Raw genomic sequence first — 18,486 nt, forward strand, 5'->3', positions numbered from 1 at the left:
CTCTAAAAGCTCAGAGATTTGACCACCTGCTTTCCGTTCTGATTGTTCCTACCATATATTTCTCCCAGAGTCTAGGTCATCGCCCCGGAGCCTGGCTGTGGATCAATGGGAGAATGCAGATGACCCCAATACTGGCTGAAATAATGTAGACATGTACATCTCTTTTCAGTCTGTGTTCTCTCCTCTTGGCCTCACAGTGTCCTGTAGCATGCTGTGGAAATAATCACAGTTACAAGGCATTGTTTGTTTGTCTGGCTGTTTGTGGGTCTTTTCTGCAGTTAGACTTTAAACCTCAAGAGTCTAAGTCCTGTGTTTACTTTGTTCATCTTTGTTTTTTGAATTACCACTGCCACTGGGGCACAGGTAAAGTACAAAGAATGTGCCAATGAAAGGAGCCTGAAAACAAAAAGATGAGTCTTGACATGGTGGCTCTGCTGATAATCCCAGCATTCCAGAGGTTGAGGCAGGGGGATTGTAGAACATTTGAGGCTAGGCTGGGCTACAGAGTAAGACCTTGTCTCAAAGACAGAAGAAATAGCTCAAAAGCCAAGAAACAAAGAGGATGGATTCGAGATATCCCGAAACTCTTCCACTTTGGAAATTGTGTTCCTCTTTTTATTCCCCCTCAAACAAAGCCCACTTGGTAGTATTGTTTTTAAACCACTTTTAATTTTAGTGCCACAGCTGTTACAAGATTAAAACACTGGTGATTAATAATAATGACACGGATTCTAAAAAGCATGTGATGCATGTGATAATTCTTTTTTAGGGAATTTTCCTCCTCTTCTTGGAAGTATATCTGCTGGGCTCTCTGACCTCCCTTGGGGAGGGTCTGAAGAAGTCCCACTGATCCCTTTGTAATGGGATAGGAACTGGTTAGTGGGCTTTTCTGTAAGGCTATTAGACTCTGTTAGGACCATAGGACAGCCTTTGACAAAGGGGGTGGGGGAGGGGGGAGCGAGGAGGCAGCCTTGCTCATTTTTATGAAAAGGAGAAAAAACAGGGTAAGAAAAAACTGTTTGGGGAGGTTAATAAGGAAAAGCACAAGTTCTAACAGCATAGAGCCTCCTGGGAGGAGGAATTGCTTGCTTTTTGGCTTCTTCAAGTACCTAGAAACTCTTTGTCTCACTGCAAGGCCTCTGAGGACAGCTTTCAGTGAAGTGCTAACTTGCAGTATGTGGCCCCTTCCCTACTAAGCCGATGGTGGGCACTGCTAGTCAATCCTCAGACTCTTTTTATCCAAAGCCCATGTGTGCTTTCATATTCTTCCTTAGCACACTATTCCCATGTGTTATTAATCAAATAAAAAGGAAGTGATGCCTATTGAGCCTGCCAGGCGGTTAAGCATTTTGTATGTTATGAGCCCCTTCTGCCTGCTGGGAAACTCTGAAATGGATACTGTGATTGGGTTACAGATTAAGTCACCTCCTGAAGATCATACACAGACATACTGGCTTTTGAGTTCACACCTTCCTTTATACTGTAAGTGTCCCAGGGAGTCTGACCCTTAAGGGTATCAGTTGACCAGTATTCAGTCATGAAAGGTTCTTTAAAAAGTTCCTCTGTACTTAATTGCTGTTGTCTTTCCTCTAAGGGCCATTTTCATGTTTCTGAAGGAAGGGTTTGAAGCATCCTGTCCACCCTATGTCCCCCATTAGATAAAGTACAGTAATAGATGGTTTGGAACAGCTGCCCTATGGGGTTCAAGTGCCTTCTTGGTTTGTTAGATTTATTGCTAACTGCGTGTAGGGTAGTCTTTTCAAGTCTCTGGTGCCCAAGTCTTTGGGTGACATACAGGAAATGGTTGGTGAGTATTCCTTATCTCAAATTGAACCAGATACAAAGTTCACCCTGAGAACAAAGTAAGGATGTGGATTAAGGCTCCAAGTGAAATCTAAGCCTTACAGCTATTTTGAAAACCTCAAAGCCAGCCTTTCTCAAACTCACTCTGTGATAAGTAGGTATTTTATTTGAGCAAGTATTCCAAAAACACACATCATATATGGCCGGTGTGGCAGTATCTTTTTTGGGTGGCCCAGTATAACAGTGTATGTTCTTATGGGTTTTTCTGAAGTTTAGATACTTGATTGCATTTTAAAAATTCAATACTTTATAAATTTATTGGATCACAGAGCCTCTGCCTTTTTTTTCTATCCCCAAGAAATGCATATTCACTTCTTACATGGTACTTTATTTTTATAAAATTCATATTTTGATTTCTTGCCCCAGCTTGTCTTCTTTCTCTGAAATATGGATCCCATGATCATACCCTGTGGCAGGTATCATGAATATTACAATATACACTGTGCTGTGGAATGTTTAATGATCATCCGTTATTTTCATCAGTTACTCACCGGTCATGGAAAAAAAAAAATCCGGGTTAGATTTCTGAAGTTTGTCTCCTTGTCCTGAAAGGCAGTTGAGTTGGGTAGTGAGGCTAATAATTAGGATGATAGGCTGGAGGGGAAAGAACTTTAATTTTAGAGAAATTGGGTTTAAATCTAAGGAAGTTCCTTAGACCTAAGGAAGTTAACTTCTAAGCCTTTGGTTTCCTTGGTGCAAACAACAGAAACTCTACCAACAAGAGCTGGTGAAGTCATATGATCATACAACCTGCCTCAGGTGGTGAATTATAGCACAGCATGTCTTCTTTGTTAAAAGGATCCTTGGAGTCGTCTTCTGAGGGCATGCATGCCTTTTAAACTTTTATTGGAACAATCCCATTGTGCATAGGGAGCCTAATGAATTATCTAGCATAGTGGCAAATAAACTGTTGGTATTTGATTTGTATTTCTGGACTGAATACATGGATCACACAATAGTTTGACATGTATGAGGTGCATCCACATTTATAGTTTCATTTATACCACAAGGCAACCTGGTCATGTAATAGTGTTCCTAGTCCCATTAATCATGGGTATGGTAAATGAGACCGAGAGGGTCAAGGTCACCTGGTTGATATAAGGCTGGAGAACCAGGTCTCCAAACCAAGATTCTACAAATGAAATGTGGCTTTCGCCCACAATGAGAACTTCATCTTTTACAAAGAAGGGGATTCTGATATATGTCACAACATGGGTGAACCCTGAGCATGTGATGCTAAATGAAACAAACCAACCACAGAAGGGAGAGTACCAAAAAAGTCTACTTATATGAGGTACCTAGAATAGTCAACTTTATGCGGATCGGAAGTAGAGGGGTGGCTACTAGAGAGGGAGAAATGGAGAATGAGCATTCCGGGGGTAAGTTTTGTAAGAAGATGCTGAAGATGGATATTGGTGGTGAGACTTGTACATCATTTTGAAGGATGTAATGCTTTATTTAAAAATAGAGGCTGAGAAAGTGGCTTTATAGAACATTTTACTGAAGATCATGGGCTCAATCTCCATTGAGACATGTAGTACGTATTTTACCACACCTTATGAAAGTTGGGGGTGGGGGGTGAATACCAGTGGCTTTGACTTTAAGTTCAGAACCTTTCCTGCTTTTCAGCCCAATGCCCACTTGAGCTCCAGCATAGCATATTTTCCTTCCACAGCTCTTTTGGATACTCCATCACAAAGTCTGTAGAAACTCTGGGATACCACCTGCTTCTTCTAAAACTGTCTTCCAACTGGAATGAACTCCAAGAATGTAGAATCTTTTCCAAGAGCCAGGGATTCTTGGAAAGAAGGCAGATTCCCTCCTCCTCCAAAGAATCACTGGGCTGAAGTAATACTGTAATTATGATTAGCAGTGTGGGCTAGTGCTTCCTGTGTGCAAGGAACCTTGCTCAGTGATTTGCACACATTAGCTTCTTATGACCTTTCCACTAGTTCTTCTAGGTAAGGGGACTGTTGCCACTTACACATGGGGAAGTTAAGGTTCCAAGAGGTCAGTTAATGTGCCTGAGTGGATATGTGTAGAAGAATCAAGATTTTCATCTAAGTCTCTTGGAATCCAGAAGCTACCACTATTCCCTCTGTGTTGTAGGAGATGGAGGAACTTAAGAAGCCTATGTCTAGGGAGTTTTCTGCCATAGAGCTTGATGGATTTCTTTCCCATGATGTGTTTTTCTAAGTCCTATCACTGATGGGTGTCTTCTCACTTAGCTCAATGCCTTTCTTCATTTCCTGCTGCTCTTTAAGTGTCCTCTCTTGGGTAGGTCATACTGGAATTTGCAGGGGACAACTTTTATTCCCTTCCATAGGGAATAAAAGGCATATGAAGCCTGTCCCTTGGCAATCTATACTGACTGTGAGGACTTTCCAAAGGCCTTGTCCTATGGGGTGGGAGACTGCTCTAGCTGTACACCTCATGGCCTATAGTTGGGAAGTGTGAATCTGCTAGAGATACCTTCTGACTGAAGGCTTAAGCAGGTCAATAGAAATTAAGTGTCACTCTTCGTGTACTGGTTATGTGTTAACCAGCCAGCAGAGACAGTAGTAATTTCAACCAGTGTTTTCTGCATGTTTACTATGTTCCTGGCTTTGCACTAAACTCTTCTTATGCATTATCTCATTCCATCCTTACAATAGTCATATAAATTAGGGACAGTCAGTTCTGGTATAATGCTTGTTTTGAAAATGCAAATTTGTTCCAAGTGCAATTGATATATTAGGGAGCACTTTGAGCATAGTAATTTTCTTCTGATTATACATAATTTTGTTCAGGAGAAGCACTAGGTATTGTTAGCTGAACCAAGCTCAGCAAAGAAGCCTCAACTGGGATCCCAAACATGCCCACCTTAAAGGGGTGCCAGTGACTTTAGCGCCCATGTGTGATGTGAGTCCCATCCTGTATGTGATGTCACAATTTTCTGCACAGCTGTAGGTGACTTAACTGATCAACAACTCACAAGCTCTCTACTGATGCAATCAAAGCTCAAGCCTTTAAAAATGTTACATATCCATTGTGTTCCTACACATTTCTTAATATGTAGGAAACTGGTTTTTACATTTTATTATGTGTCCCCAATGAAGTTTTTGGTCAGTGGATTTTGGTTAGTGGTTTTTACTGTGTGACCAGTGAATGTAAAGATGGTCCCAGGGAACCTGGCTATGGTGCAGTTATTCACATATAGTAAAAGAGGAAGTTGGAACTAAGAAATTTGCCAAAACTATTTTTAATAAGTAGCAAGTCATACCTCACATAGACTATTTTTCCTCTATAGTTACATTCCAAGACACTGGCAGGAGGCTCTCTGTGCAAGTTTCTGTATACATAACATGTTGACTCTCTCTTCTCTCATTCTTCCAACCAGAGCATCTATAAGCTCACGAGGGCTCCGAAAGCTGTTTGAGAACATCAGTGGCCTGGACAATAAGGGGACTTTTGGGGCTCTTTGTTCCCCATACTGTTGTTGCTTCTGAGGCTGTCTGACACTCATCGGGTGCTGCTCAGTGCTTTGTCTTAAGATCTATAGTTATGAACATCAAAGAAAAAAATCATGTACCATCAGAGCCAGGACGCTCAATAATGGATCGATGGGTTGTTGTGTCATGGACAAAGTTAACTGCAGGGTCCACTCTTTCATGTGTGGGGAGCCCAGACAAAGCTCAGTCTGCAGGAGCTTCCTTGCTGCTGGAAGATATCCTTAGGACTTAGCTAGAAGAAATATTTCCATGTATGTGTGTTCTTGGAGAAGGGACAGCCTTAGACTTATTCTCTCTCAAGTCTAGGGGATGAGATGGGCCATTGGGGAAGTATAATTTTTGCTTTGATTTTCTTCCTGAGATGTGGTCTTGGATAATACTCATTAGAAGGCCACAAGTTATCTGCTCTGGTGTATGGGGACCTGTGTAAGAGTATACATGGTCTCTTTCTTCTCTACCTCCAGCACTATAATGGCCCTGCTGTACATTAGTAGAGGATACAAGGACCATGAAGTACACAGCTCTTTGGCAGGTTCTTCTTGCCAACTTGTGTGTATGTGTGTCCTTGACAGCTTCTTTGTGTGTCTGTGTGCTCATGTGCACGTGTGCTTGTATATATGTGTGTACATGTTTATTTATAGGCATGTATATACATGTGTGTAGAGGTAAGGAGTCAACACTGAGTGTTGTTCCTTAGGTGTTTTCAACCTTGTTTTGTGAGACAGGGTCTCTTAGTGGGACCAGAAGATAGCCCATTAGTTTAGACTGGCCAGTAAGCTCCAATAATCTGTTACCATGCCTGGCTTTTTTGCAAGGGTTTTGGAGAGTCCAATATAACTACTCAAGCACTTTACCCATCAAATTTTCTCTTCTGTCCCTCAGACACTTCTTAACAGTGGAGTACATATAACAGTCTGCTTTTGGGGAATGGCTCTTAGGAAGAGGCCCCTGTGGAGTTTGGGATTTAGTCAATTTACTTCTCATTTGTATCTTCCTGAATCAATTGCTTTATGTCTGACTTTGAACTATTTAGTCATGAAACTTTGTCTGGTATATTCTGAGGCTGAGAGGTCTTAGTAACAATATAGTTAGTGTGTCCTGTTTATGTCTCAGTCCCCTTACCTGTAAAACGGAATGAACAGTATGAACAGTGCTCCTTCCTGTTGGGTATGGGGCAAGCATTAAATGAGTGGTACATCCACAGTGCCCAGCACATTGAAAATCATATATATATATATATATATATATATATATATAAACTTTAGGATGCTTCATTGTTACCTTTATCCTTTATTTCACTTTCTCCTTATAGTCACCTTTCTTTGAAAGTGATGCTGTCAGCATGGTAAATCACACACACAGAGAGACAAGGAGGGAGAGACAGAGAGAGGGAGGGAGAAGGGATATATATATATATATATATATATATATATATATATACTTAGAGAGAGAGAGAGAGAGAGAGAGAGAGAGAGAGAGAGAGAGAGAGAGAGAGATTCAAGACCAGGCACTATAGCCTGTGTAACTTAGCTCCCTAAACTTTCTGTTCATCAAGTTCCTTAGCTGTAAACTGCAGGTGAGAAGATCTCCCACTTCTTAGAGTAGTTGTTGTGCCGTATCTGACACATAGAATCCCCTAGTCAATATTAACTGGTAATTTAATTTCCTTCGTGTAGAAGAAGATAAGCATTTCATATATAGTTCCAGAAATCCATTCTGAGGCCACACAGCAAGGAAATCAGACTAGGGTGTAGCCACAGATGTTTCTAGCTCCTGTCTGGCTATTACTATTTCTGAGGCTAGTATCCCCAGTGACCCTCTGCCATCCATGTGCAGGAAAGCATCCTTGGGCACCAGAACTGATCCAATGAAACACATATATAAATAGTGTATATATTTGTGTGTGTGTGTGTGTGTGTGTGTATGTGTGTGTGTGTGTGTGTGTATAAATGTGTGTATGGTGTGTGTACTTATTGGTGTATATATGTCAGCATGTGTGTGGAGGTCAGAGTTGATCCTTCCTTTCTTCCCTGAGGCAGGATAACCTTGTCATTTCCTGCAGTACATGCTAGGCTACCCGGCCTGCCAGCATCCAGGGATTCTCCTGTCTCAGCCTCTGTATCCCCTTAGGAACAGTGGAATGGCTGAGACATGCTGCCCTTGCCTGGCTTTTCACATGGGTTCTGGGGATTTGAACTTGGATCCTCACCCTCATGCTCTAAGTACTTTGTCTGCTCAGCCATCTCCCTAGCCTTGCATCAGTATTTGAAGGGAACACAAAGTGGGGGCCAATTGTAGAAGCAGAGGCCATTAACAACCAGAAGAAGCAGTATGCTGGCTGGTGCCAGCTCTTTTTCAGCACCCCTGCCCCCCGCTGGTTTATTTTCTCACACTGCTGGGCCTGTAGTTTTCCAGATTGCCACTGCATTCAAATCTATATTCTATTTTCTCTCCTAGAAAATAGGTCAGACTCAAGGCAGAGTTCACCAGGTGGTGTCCCCTAAGGCTTGGCTGGGACTGTCCTTCAGGAGTCTGACTGTGTATCCTACTTCATGCTTCCCACACCTCTGTCAGGAATGTGAGGAAGTATGGAAGAAAAAATTGGGGGAATTTTGGACTCTTGACTCTTTTATTTTGAACTTTTTTACTTTATATCCTGCTTACTGTCTCACTTCCAGTAACCCCTCCCCTTCTCCTTTTAGCAGGTAGGGGACCCTGGGTATCCCCTCCACCCTTGTACATCCAGTTTTGCAAGGCTAGGTGCATTCTCTTCTACTGGAAAGAATAGTGCTTCTTCCTGTTAGGTGCGTGGCAAGTATTAAATAAAAAGATACATCTAAAGCCCATGGCAGCCCAGCTAGAAAAGCATGTCCCACATATAGACAACAGCTGTTCAGATAGCCCCCACTCCTGTTGTTCAGGCTCCACATGAAGACCCAGCTGTACATCTGCTACATATGTGTGAAAATGCCTAGGTCTGACCCATGTACGCTCTTTGGTTGGTGGTTCAGTTTCTGAAAGCCCCCAAGGGTCCAGGTTAGTTGATTCTGTTGGTCTTCTTATGGAGGTCCTGTCTCCTTTGGGGCCTGCCATCCTTCCCCCAATTCTTCTATAAGAGTTCCCAAGCTCCATACAGTGTTTGGCTATGAGTGTCTTCATGTGTCTGAAACTCTTGGCTCTTAATATGATGTAGTCCAAATGAAGGGTAAGGTAGGAGGGAGCTTCTTAAGAGAGGGTCACATATCGAAGCGTAGCAGAGGTAGATGGAGGGACCATTTTCCCCTAATAGTTAGAAGCTCTCCTGCAACAAGTTGCTTTCTTTGAACTCGTGGCTAAAACCCTTGTTGAATATGTAATTAGCATCTATAAGTGCAGATGAAAATACCTTGATTGTCTGCTCCCCTGGTTGTGATGCTGAGGAAAGAGGGTGAAAGGTGGTGGTGGGGTTTCAAATCCCTTCTTTTTTTGTATCCCCTGGTTGGAGTGGAGAAGTCCCAAGGGAGGTGGCTTCAGACTAGGCCTGGAAGAGTTTCTATCAGGATTTCTTTACCCTTGAGCACCTTTGGAGCATCTGGCCTACTGAGGACTGCATGTAAGTGGCAGTGCTCGGAGGGAAGTGGCAGGTTAAGGGTTCTGGTCCTCAGAATTCTTGTCCTATCAGCAGAAAGCCCCAGCAGAGTGTGTCCTGCATGTAGCCTTAAAGATGTTTTCTTGGCTGAACAATCCTCATCAGGTATGTGTAAGATTCCCCTTCTTCAGGTATTAGTCCAGATATAACATTATTTCCTCTGAAATGCTCCTTTAGTATTCTTTTCTGGCATGGGGACTTCTTTCTTCATGACACTAATCACTGTCATGTCACATTGTAGATGTGTGCCTGTATTATTTACACATCTCATTTAAACCCAAGAGTGCCACTTGTTTTGTTCATTCATTGCTTGTATCCTTCATGGAGAAAGTATGGTCTGGCCTATAATTGTCACTTCGTTAATATGTATTGAATGTGAGGACAGGATTTCCATGGATACAGCTCGCTAAGATAGATACCTTGAGGATCTCTGTTTATAGAAGAAGAGATGGAGTCTCAGAGATGCCACGACAGTTGCAGGAGAGTGGAAGGCAGAGCTGGGATTCAATTCTAGGTCAGTTAACCCTCCCCTATCCTACAAAGAGGCCTTGATCTCTCCCATGCTGTTTACTGAAAGCATGGTGTCAAGTATGGAGGCAGCAGATAGCCACAAAGATAGAAGCTAGTAATTTCCGAATAATTCCAGTGACATTCCCTTGGAAGGCTTTCATCTGTTGGGGCCTGGGTCACATGTCTGTTACTGGTCCAGAAGAGAGAGTATTCCTAAGATCTGAGTGGAGTCACAGGGCTCCTCTTAGAACAGGGGTAATCGTTACCAACACATGGATTAAAGACGGGGAAGGGGATTCCTTAAAAGAGAGCTGGGGATTGTTATAAGAGAGACAATGGAGAAGCAGAAAAGTTCCTTACCCTCTCCCTTTAGGCATCCTCCCATGTCCCAGTCCCAAGGGATACCTCTTCTTTTTACCTCCTGCCTTTTCTACTTCATTTTGGGGAGGGGGCAGGGTCAGAATTGAGTCCAGAAATCCAAATAACTTACAGTTTTGTGAGGTGTCTGTATTCCTATAGCTGGGACAATGATCACAATGACCCACAGTCACTGACAGTCAGGAACTGGGCTCAGATATTACTCTCTACTCCTGCCCAGTGCAATGGACTTTTAAGGAAGCCACTGTTCTTTGTGTATGACCAGAGCTTCGCTGAATTAAGGTACAAGGGGGTAAAAAGAAGAATTAATAATAGGATTTTTTTGACCCCTGGTTCTGCTCACACCAGACTCCTCTTCCGCACTGGTGGACAGGGTGAAGAATGGTAGCTGAAATCGGAGCATTCATCCAAGTTCATAAGTAGAAGCATTGCACTAAGTCAGAGGCTTAATTCCTGTGTCTCTTGGTGTTTCCAGTGAACCATCTGGTCAATAAATGTTGGCAATTCTGGCTGTGGTGATTCAAAATGCTAACAGTCAGAGCTGCTACCGTTTATGCAGTGTTTGCCTGGTACTAAGTGCTTTGCAAGCACTTAAGTCTCCTAACACCCCCATGGGGGAGGCTCTGTTCCCATTTTTATAGTAGAAAGAAGATGAATTGGAAGTTCAGTGATTGGCCTAAGGCTGCAGAGCAAGCTGGGATGTGAGCTCAGACCTGTCTGTCTCCAGGTTTAGGATTGTAATCACAGTGCCAAAACGGGTAACTAATCAACATATAAAGACCATTGGGGTTTCAAGGGATCCTGTCTCACTGGGTCTTGGAGCCCTCAAAGAGTGTGTATCAACAACAGTGTTGACATTCTCACCACAGATATCCTGGTTAATTAGGGGGTATTTTAATGAGACCACTATTCTAGGCAACCCACCTAGTTAATGGCCCCACTTAGGTATTCACATAGCATCCTTCTCTTTTTTACCTCTTTCCTTTTCCTCTCTCACCACTCCACTCCTAAATCTAACCTACCAAAGGGGGTGTATCTAATGGATGACGCTGAGTTCTCTGGAAGTGTCTTTGAGCATATATATATAGGTACCAGAGATTACAGGGCACACACTGGGTGAATTCTTAGCTGTTGCTCTGACTATATCACGTTCAGATGCTAGGGAATAGCTAGGGAACATCTGGTAAGAGTCCTGGATTTTCCTGGGCTCAAAGCCCTAAGGATGTGCTGTACCAATCTGATGGCAGTTGTTTCATTATTGGCATGGAGAACATTATCTGTCTTGTTCTGCCAGCAGGTTAAAGTCACAGAAGATTAATGGTGATCTACTCATGGGGTAACTGGGAGTCTCACCTATGTTTTCAGTGGTGTGAGAGTGCATCCTTCAGCCTATCAACTAAATTGGATCCTGTACATTTTGAGAGATCTGGGCTTGATCTGGGCTTCAGTTGAGTAAATGTTGAACTAGATGGGATTCAGAAATGGACGATTATTTTCTGAGCTCTCCCTCTCTTTGAACTGGCTGAGCAACATTGGAAAAATCTATCAGTGTTTTTATTCTCCATAACAACAACAACAACAACAACAACAAACAATAGTAGATAAGCCGATAATCTTCCTGATCCACCATCCAATGATTGTACGTGCATCCTCCATGTTTGTCAGGTGATCTGTGGCTTCTGAAGCAGCCTCCTGTTTCCCCAGCTGTAGTAAATGCTGCTAAGCTATCTGAGTTTTTAACAGTGCCTTTGGCTGTTTCCACGACAATCCCAGCACAATCCTATTTCAATCTGAGAGAGGGAGGAGGAGGAGGATATCCTGTGGTCAATGAAGATGATGGGAGTAGACTGAAGTTCATCAGCTTAAGTCATGTGTCAACCTTTCTAGGGCTCTGTGTTCAATTATGGTTGACAAAAGTGATTTGCATGGGTAATCTTTGTCACCAGTGATGGGGTGAAAAGCAAGCAGACGATTATCAGTGCTGGGAAGCAGGGTCTCGGGTTCTATGGTGAGTGTTTGGTTCACACACAATCTTATGCATACACTGCTATCTGTGATGAAGGATGGTCACTGTGAATGTGGAGAGGCAGGGGACTGTAAATGTTTTGTCATCTTCTGCCCTTCTCCCCTACGTGCTCACTAATGCTGCAGCTTGCTCTTAATGCTGATGCCTCTTTTTCTTTCTTCCTCAAGGGAGTGGTTAATTCATTTTTCTCTCTGCTGGGAAGCCTCGCTTGACTTTGTGTCCGGTGTTTGGCATCTGGGAATGAAGAAGATTTTCGTGGGTGTCAGTGTGCAGAACCAACCAGAATATTTTAACCAATATTCTTACAGGATTGTAGGTTGCTTGGCTCTTTGGAGCCCTATCTGATTCCAGGATGATACCTTTCCGGACAGATGGGTGGCTTACCTCTTTTGCTACATGCACAGTGAAAAGGGAGCTTGATTCCTTGGCTTGCATGGGTGGATTTTGGGTGAAGGTGGAAATGTGGGAGCTTGCATGACCTTCATACTCATGCAAGAACACATGGTATTGTGTGTGGGTGCCTTCTAACACTCGTCTTCATTTCTCTCTCCTCTCCTTTTCCTTTGCTTTGAAATTGCTGCCACAGATGTCAGCCAAGGTCCAGGTGAGTGTTTGTTTGCACAGCTGTTGTGGGAATTTGCCTTCTGCTAGCTTGTGCATGGTTTGATTCTGAGTGACCCCTTTTCCTAGGGATTAAAAACAATCTTGGTATGTTGCATTTTCACTGATTTTTGGTTTAGAAGAGAAAATGCCTTGAAGTAAGGTTTTTTTTTTTTTTTTTTTTTTTTTGCTGGCTTTGAAGAACTATTTTCAAACCAATGGAATGTGTTTCCCTGGCTTAAGTGATTGCTTCCTTATGCATTCTATGTGAATCAAAGAAGTGGAAAATTAACATCTTGGGGAAATATTTTAAAAGCTGGTATGATCCAATGCAATGAACACTTTTACCTTGTTTTATAGCTATAGCTATATCTGATGCTATGACCCATTCAACCCAGACATTATATGGGTAAATGAAGGTTTCTTTCTTCTATATTCATTTTCTACAATAGTATTGACATTATTCTATTCATGATTCAATTATGCAAGGAATACATGTTCACTGTAATAAAACAAAACAGAGTGTTTGATTGACTTTTGTTAATAGGAGCACAGAAGGCCCATCATTGAAACAACTGTCTATTTCTATTGAAATGAGCACTCACCTAGAGTTCTAGTTTTAAGCCTTGTGTGTGTTTGGGTATATGCATGTATGTGAATATATGTGACCATGATAGAGGACCCAGTAACTCATAGGTAAGAAATGTGAGATGGTCTAGAGATCAGATGTAGATCAGATGTAGATCAGATGTAGATCTATTCTAACCTAGCTGGAATTTTAAGTTAAGAATGGTGAATTGCAGACAAGAAGGGAGAGTATCTTAGATATATCTTCATGTTCACTTATCTAGTCCTTTTTATGTTTAATCCTTAAGAGCACACATATGAGACAGGCACTGCCCTCTACACAGTTTAACGTACATAAAATTTAGGGTCCGACAGGTTATATGGTCTTGCCCAAAGTCATGTAGTAATAAAGAAACTCTCAAGCCGATCCATACTTTAAAGGTCTATGCTAGGCTCAGTGCTGAAAATTCCCAATGGCCGAAGACCTTGTTAGTATTCCCAATGTTATAATTGTCCATCTGTTTGACTTTGCTTAGAGGTAATATGCAGTTCACTGTCATCTCTTTCTCCAAATGACTATATCCTTCATTGTTTTGAACATCTTACATAATCACTCATACTCTGGTAGGGTCAATATAGTTATTCTTGCAAAATTTAGAGAAGAGTTTCTGTTATTTTTTGAACCACCTTTCTTTTTTATTTGAAACAAAACACAAACCACATTTCCTGCAAAAAATATCACTAAGGTTGGAGTCATAACTCATTTACTGTATAAACATGAGGACTTGAGTTCTATCCCTAGACCCAACATTTAAAAACAAAGAATCTTAGTGCAGGGTTGTACTCTGTAATGTTAGCATTGGAGAAGTAAAGACTGGCAGAACCCTGGGGCTTGCCAGTGGGAGACCCTGACTCAAAAAGTGAACATTCCCTGAAGAATGACACCCAAACATGTCTTCTGGCTCCAAAATGACATGCATACATCTGGACATGCAACTGCATGTATGTACACGCGCACGCGCACACACACACACACACACACACACACACAAACAACATTAAATCCATTCTTTCTATCTTTCTATTAAAAAAGATTTTAGTTCAATCCTTTACTCAACAAATATGTACCAGGTAAATGGGGATTGAATAATAAACCAAAAAAAAAATTCCTAGTTTTATGTATTTTTATTCTAAATGGGGACAAGAACATGAACACATACCTATCTGCATCTGTACATATATATGCATACTTATTGCATATATGTATTATTGCATATTTTAGCATGTGATGACTACTAAGTTGTTTGGAGAAAATGGTATATTATAGAAGCAGAATCGCTAATTTGTAGAGAGTGGGCAGCGGAAGCTTCTCTGCTAGCAGAATATTTAACCCAAGGAAGTTAAGGAGTAAGATAAATATCTCATGTTTTGATTTGCAAGGTGCCATTTAGCTTTGATCTTCCTGACTGATGACAGAGATGTTTCCAAGGGTGGTACATGTGTCTACGTAGTCTTCCTGCTGAGAACTGAATGGAACCAAAGCTCAGCCTGCATTTCTCTTCCCCAGCCTGTGTTCATGGGGAACCCTTTTTCTAACTCTCATAAGGTTACCATATTGGCCTTGTGTGGAAAAGAATGCTAGAGGGACCACAGGCTACCTTTGATCTATTCAAAGGGGTGGAGGTCTGTGACTATCCCTTCTTTGATAATAGCAACAGTTTATGCCCTCCATCTCTGACACAGCTCCATTTAATGACCACTATCTCACTTTATTTTCTTAATAGCCTTCTGAGGTATGTGGCCTGAGCCCCATTTTATTGCAGATTAAGTGGGAGTCAAGGGAGGTCAAGACACAATGTTATATTCTCCCAGTTACAGAATGGCAGGACCAAGTGGAGTTTTGCCTTACTCTAAATTTTGCCACCCTCATTTTGCCCCTGAGGTATCTCGGGATGATTACCAAATCCTGTCACTTCTTGAACTCTTTTAGTTCTGTTGTTGTTGTTTTGGTTTTTGGCTTTTTTGGTAGATGCTAAGCCTAACGAAAATCCGTGGTTTACATCCTTCTGTTGTGGCCATGGTTCTGGCAGGAGCTGGCCAGTGCAGGTCAGGTCTGGAGGTTACTGGGTAGTTTTCTACCACCTCTTAGCTCCTAGCCAGGCAATCTGGAGTTAACAACAGCCCTGTGGCTTGGACACCTGAAGCCAGATTTTTTTTCCTCTGACTTTTTCCCCCTTTCCCCTCAGGAAGACATATTGAGGATTTTATAAGTTAATGTAAACTGTTTACCCAAAGGCCAGTATAAGACTATAAAAGTGATGATCGATTACTTGATGAATTTTACATGCTGAGTATATAACCTCACTGTACAGTGTAGTTTGAGATAGGACTTGTAGGCAGCACCTTTCCCAGAGTTCCAGACATGGGCTGGGAAATCTTTGACAGTGGATACAGGCAAGTTGCCTGGAACATGCAAGTTCCACTGAACCACCAGTGGAAGTTTAAAGCCTCTCACCCTAGGCTAGGGAAAAAGATTCAAAATAATACAAGCATCAGTAGGCATTTCTAGTACCATGTGCAGGTCTTGGGAAGATGGTCAAGTACTCTCCTGTATCTTCATGTTAGCTTCTCTAGGTAGGCATCACTGTCTCTACTGCCAATGAGAAATCTTCTCGGGATCTCCAGTGCCCACCTCCTGCCAGAGCCTCAAAATTCACATGCCATCAGAGTTTATACTTCTAAAGCCCACATTTCCATAGTGATCCTGTGGACCAGCATCATGTCTTACTTGAGTCTGTACTACTGTATCTGTATATAGTATATAGTATATAGTATATAGTATATAGTATATAGTATATAGTATATAGTATATAGTATATAGTATATAGTATATAGTATATAGTATATAGTATATAGTATATAGTATATAGTATATAGTATATAGTATATAGTATATAGTATATAGTATATAGTATATAGTATATAGTATATAGTATATAGTATATAGTATATAGTATATAGAACACAAACCATGTCTATTAAACAGAAGGAGTGACCACAAGCCTAAGGGGCAGCCTGACTCGATAGTGTGCCAAGATGTAAGAGAGCTTAAGGGGTGTATTGTTCAAGGAACATGGACAATACAGTTAAGGAAACTTAGGCCTCCAAAGATATGTAGCTCATGTGTTTTCTGAAAGGGACTCTGTCTGGTATTTTAATCCACCTTTTCTCACTGGGATTTACCACTGGTTTCCCTGGACAGCTTGTGGGTGGGCACTGCCCTCGATTTTCTGAATGTCCCAGAACTCTCTGCTAAGAGGAAGAAAGAGTAGGAAAAGCCCTTCTTTCTCCACCCCTCCCTTGTTACCCCTCACTGCTGCCTGAGGGCTGTTGATGGCACTGTCGGCCCCTCCCCTCAGAACAGATAATTTCTCAGGCTCTGCCTGCTGATTAGAGCTAGAATTTAAATGAATAACTGTGACCTTGTGGATGTGCCCTAGTTATTCACAGGCCCAGTGAGGAAATAGGCCTCTTTCTTGTCCATCAGAGCTTAGGCAAGCACAGGAGGAGGGGCTAATGTCTGCAGGGGCTGGTCAGAGGCCTGGTCTAGTGTTTCCCAAAGAACTGATGCTGTAGCTTGTGGCTTCCACTGTCTGCTGACTCTTGACCTCTGCCCCTCATGGCTTTTCCACTTCAGTGTCAGTCAGCCAGGCGACCTAGTTATCTGTCCTGAGCATTGCCTTGTCTCCAGGGAGTCACACAGTCCAGCTGAGGGATGCTGATGTGAACCCTCAGGCAGGAGACAGTATTTAACATGTGTGACTCAGGGCTGCAGACACAAAGGGTGTGTTGTGGAAGCCCCTTTGTGTATCAGGACAAGCAGTGCTGGCATTTCTGAGAGCCCAGTATGAAAGCAGAGGCTGGGGCATACCTAGAGATATTAAGGCAGAACCATCATTTTATCAAAGGCCCAAAGTGGCAATGAATTATCCTTTGACAAACGCTGGCCTTAGATTTCCAGTCTCTCCTCCCTTGGGCTGACTGTGGTGAGGAAGTTGTGGATCACCTGCCTCAGTCCTCATCTCTTACGGTACACACTGCATGAGCCACCTGCTTGATCTGATTGACAGGAGGAGCCGGATAGGAGATTAGGGATGGGAAAGAATGAGCATTTATCCATCCTTGAGTCTCTGGGGCCCACTTTTCAGGTATGTTCTGTGCAGTGGCTTAGATGCTACAGAGAGGATAGCACTGGTTGGAGTGGGTTTGGCAAATAAATATCAAGGAAGGAGGTTGATGTTTTGAAGTTATTAAAAACAATCAAAAGAATAATTGGCAACACCAAACATTTACAGAAGTTGGCTTTTAGTGTTCATAAAGTTTTTATCCAAGAGCAGCTATACTAACTCCCCTCCTACTGTCAGGGGCTGCTTGTGAGCTGCAAAGCCTAAGCTAAGTAGCTGACCACCTAAGGAAAGGCTGGACCACCTTGGCCTACATAGAGCACAGATTGAGCCAGATGCTGAGACTGACCTGATCCCATGACCCCACTAAGGCAATCTGACCTGTTCTCATTATTTTACCCTGTGGGCTCTACTTTCCCTGTCTGGAAAATGGGGAATGTGGATGCTTAGCTCATAGGACTGCTTTAAAGATAGCTAACTCCATGTATAGTCTTTAGAAGTCAGATAACAGGGTAAGCTGTGCGTAACAGTTCCTATAGTCTCATTTGATCTTTGCAATAAGAGTTTCTGTTTTGTAGATGATTTTCAAAGGTTAAAAATCCTGAACTAAAGTAAATGTCTTTTCCTTGTCATACTCTCCTTAATGTCCAGAGGTATGCTCCCCCATGTACCATGTAGAACTTCTCCACACACATCAGATACCCCCACCCACTCCTGTCTTTTGGGTATTGATGTTCATGCTTCTGGTCTAGAAGTGTCTTTAGATCCTGCACATGACCATCATATATAGCTTAGTATCATAGTGAAAGGGGACAAGGGGACTCATGTGTCATGTTCCCACCATTTTATAGATGAAAGACCCTAGGCTCCAATACACTACGTCCTCAGGGTCAGAAAAAGAGAAGCTTCAAGATTTAAATATAGTTCTAGATGTCCCCCTGTGCAGTTTTTGCTTTATCTGGGATTTGTGTACATGTGGCTAAGATTGTAGCCAGACCTCCCTGGTAATCAGTTTCCTTCCCTTTAATATGAAAGGATTTGAGTCAGGAGCATTAGAAATCTGTCCATTGTGAGTGCTTATGGCCAGATGATCTGACTGAGATACTTGGGAACTGAAAGAATATTTTCCTGTCACAAAGACAATAGTTCATGTCTTCTGTACTACCCAGACTATATTTTAATCTCTTCTTTCCCATTCTTTTGAATAATAGTCCCACTTGATTTTTCTCTTATTACCTT

General features: G+C 42.1%; 1 protein-coding gene across 8 annotated transcripts in view; it reads left to right on the forward strand.

The window, feature by feature from the left end:
• The window catches only part of NRXN3 (neurexin 3), a gene marked incomplete at both ends in the record, with an annotated part of 1,482,596 nt that overhangs the window by 21,714 nt on the left and 1,442,396 nt on the right, over positions 1-18,486 (forward strand). For 7 of the 8 annotated variants that reach the window (XM_080922160.1, XM_080922175.1, XM_080922171.1 and 4 more), the window contains one exon: positions 12,483-12,500. The exons of the other annotated variant lie outside the window; for it this stretch is intronic. In XM_080922160.1, the coding sequence (XP_080778286.1) occupies positions 12,483-12,500 (18 nt within the window). The remainder of the gene's footprint in view (positions 1-12,482; positions 12,501-18,486) is intronic. 8 annotated transcript variants of the gene reach the window in all.

The sequence above is a fragment of the Micromys minutus genome, assembly GCF_963924665.1.
Source record: "Micromys minutus genome assembly, chromosome: 1".
Classification (NCBI taxonomy): domain Eukaryota; kingdom Metazoa; phylum Chordata; class Mammalia; order Rodentia; family Muridae; genus Micromys; species Micromys minutus.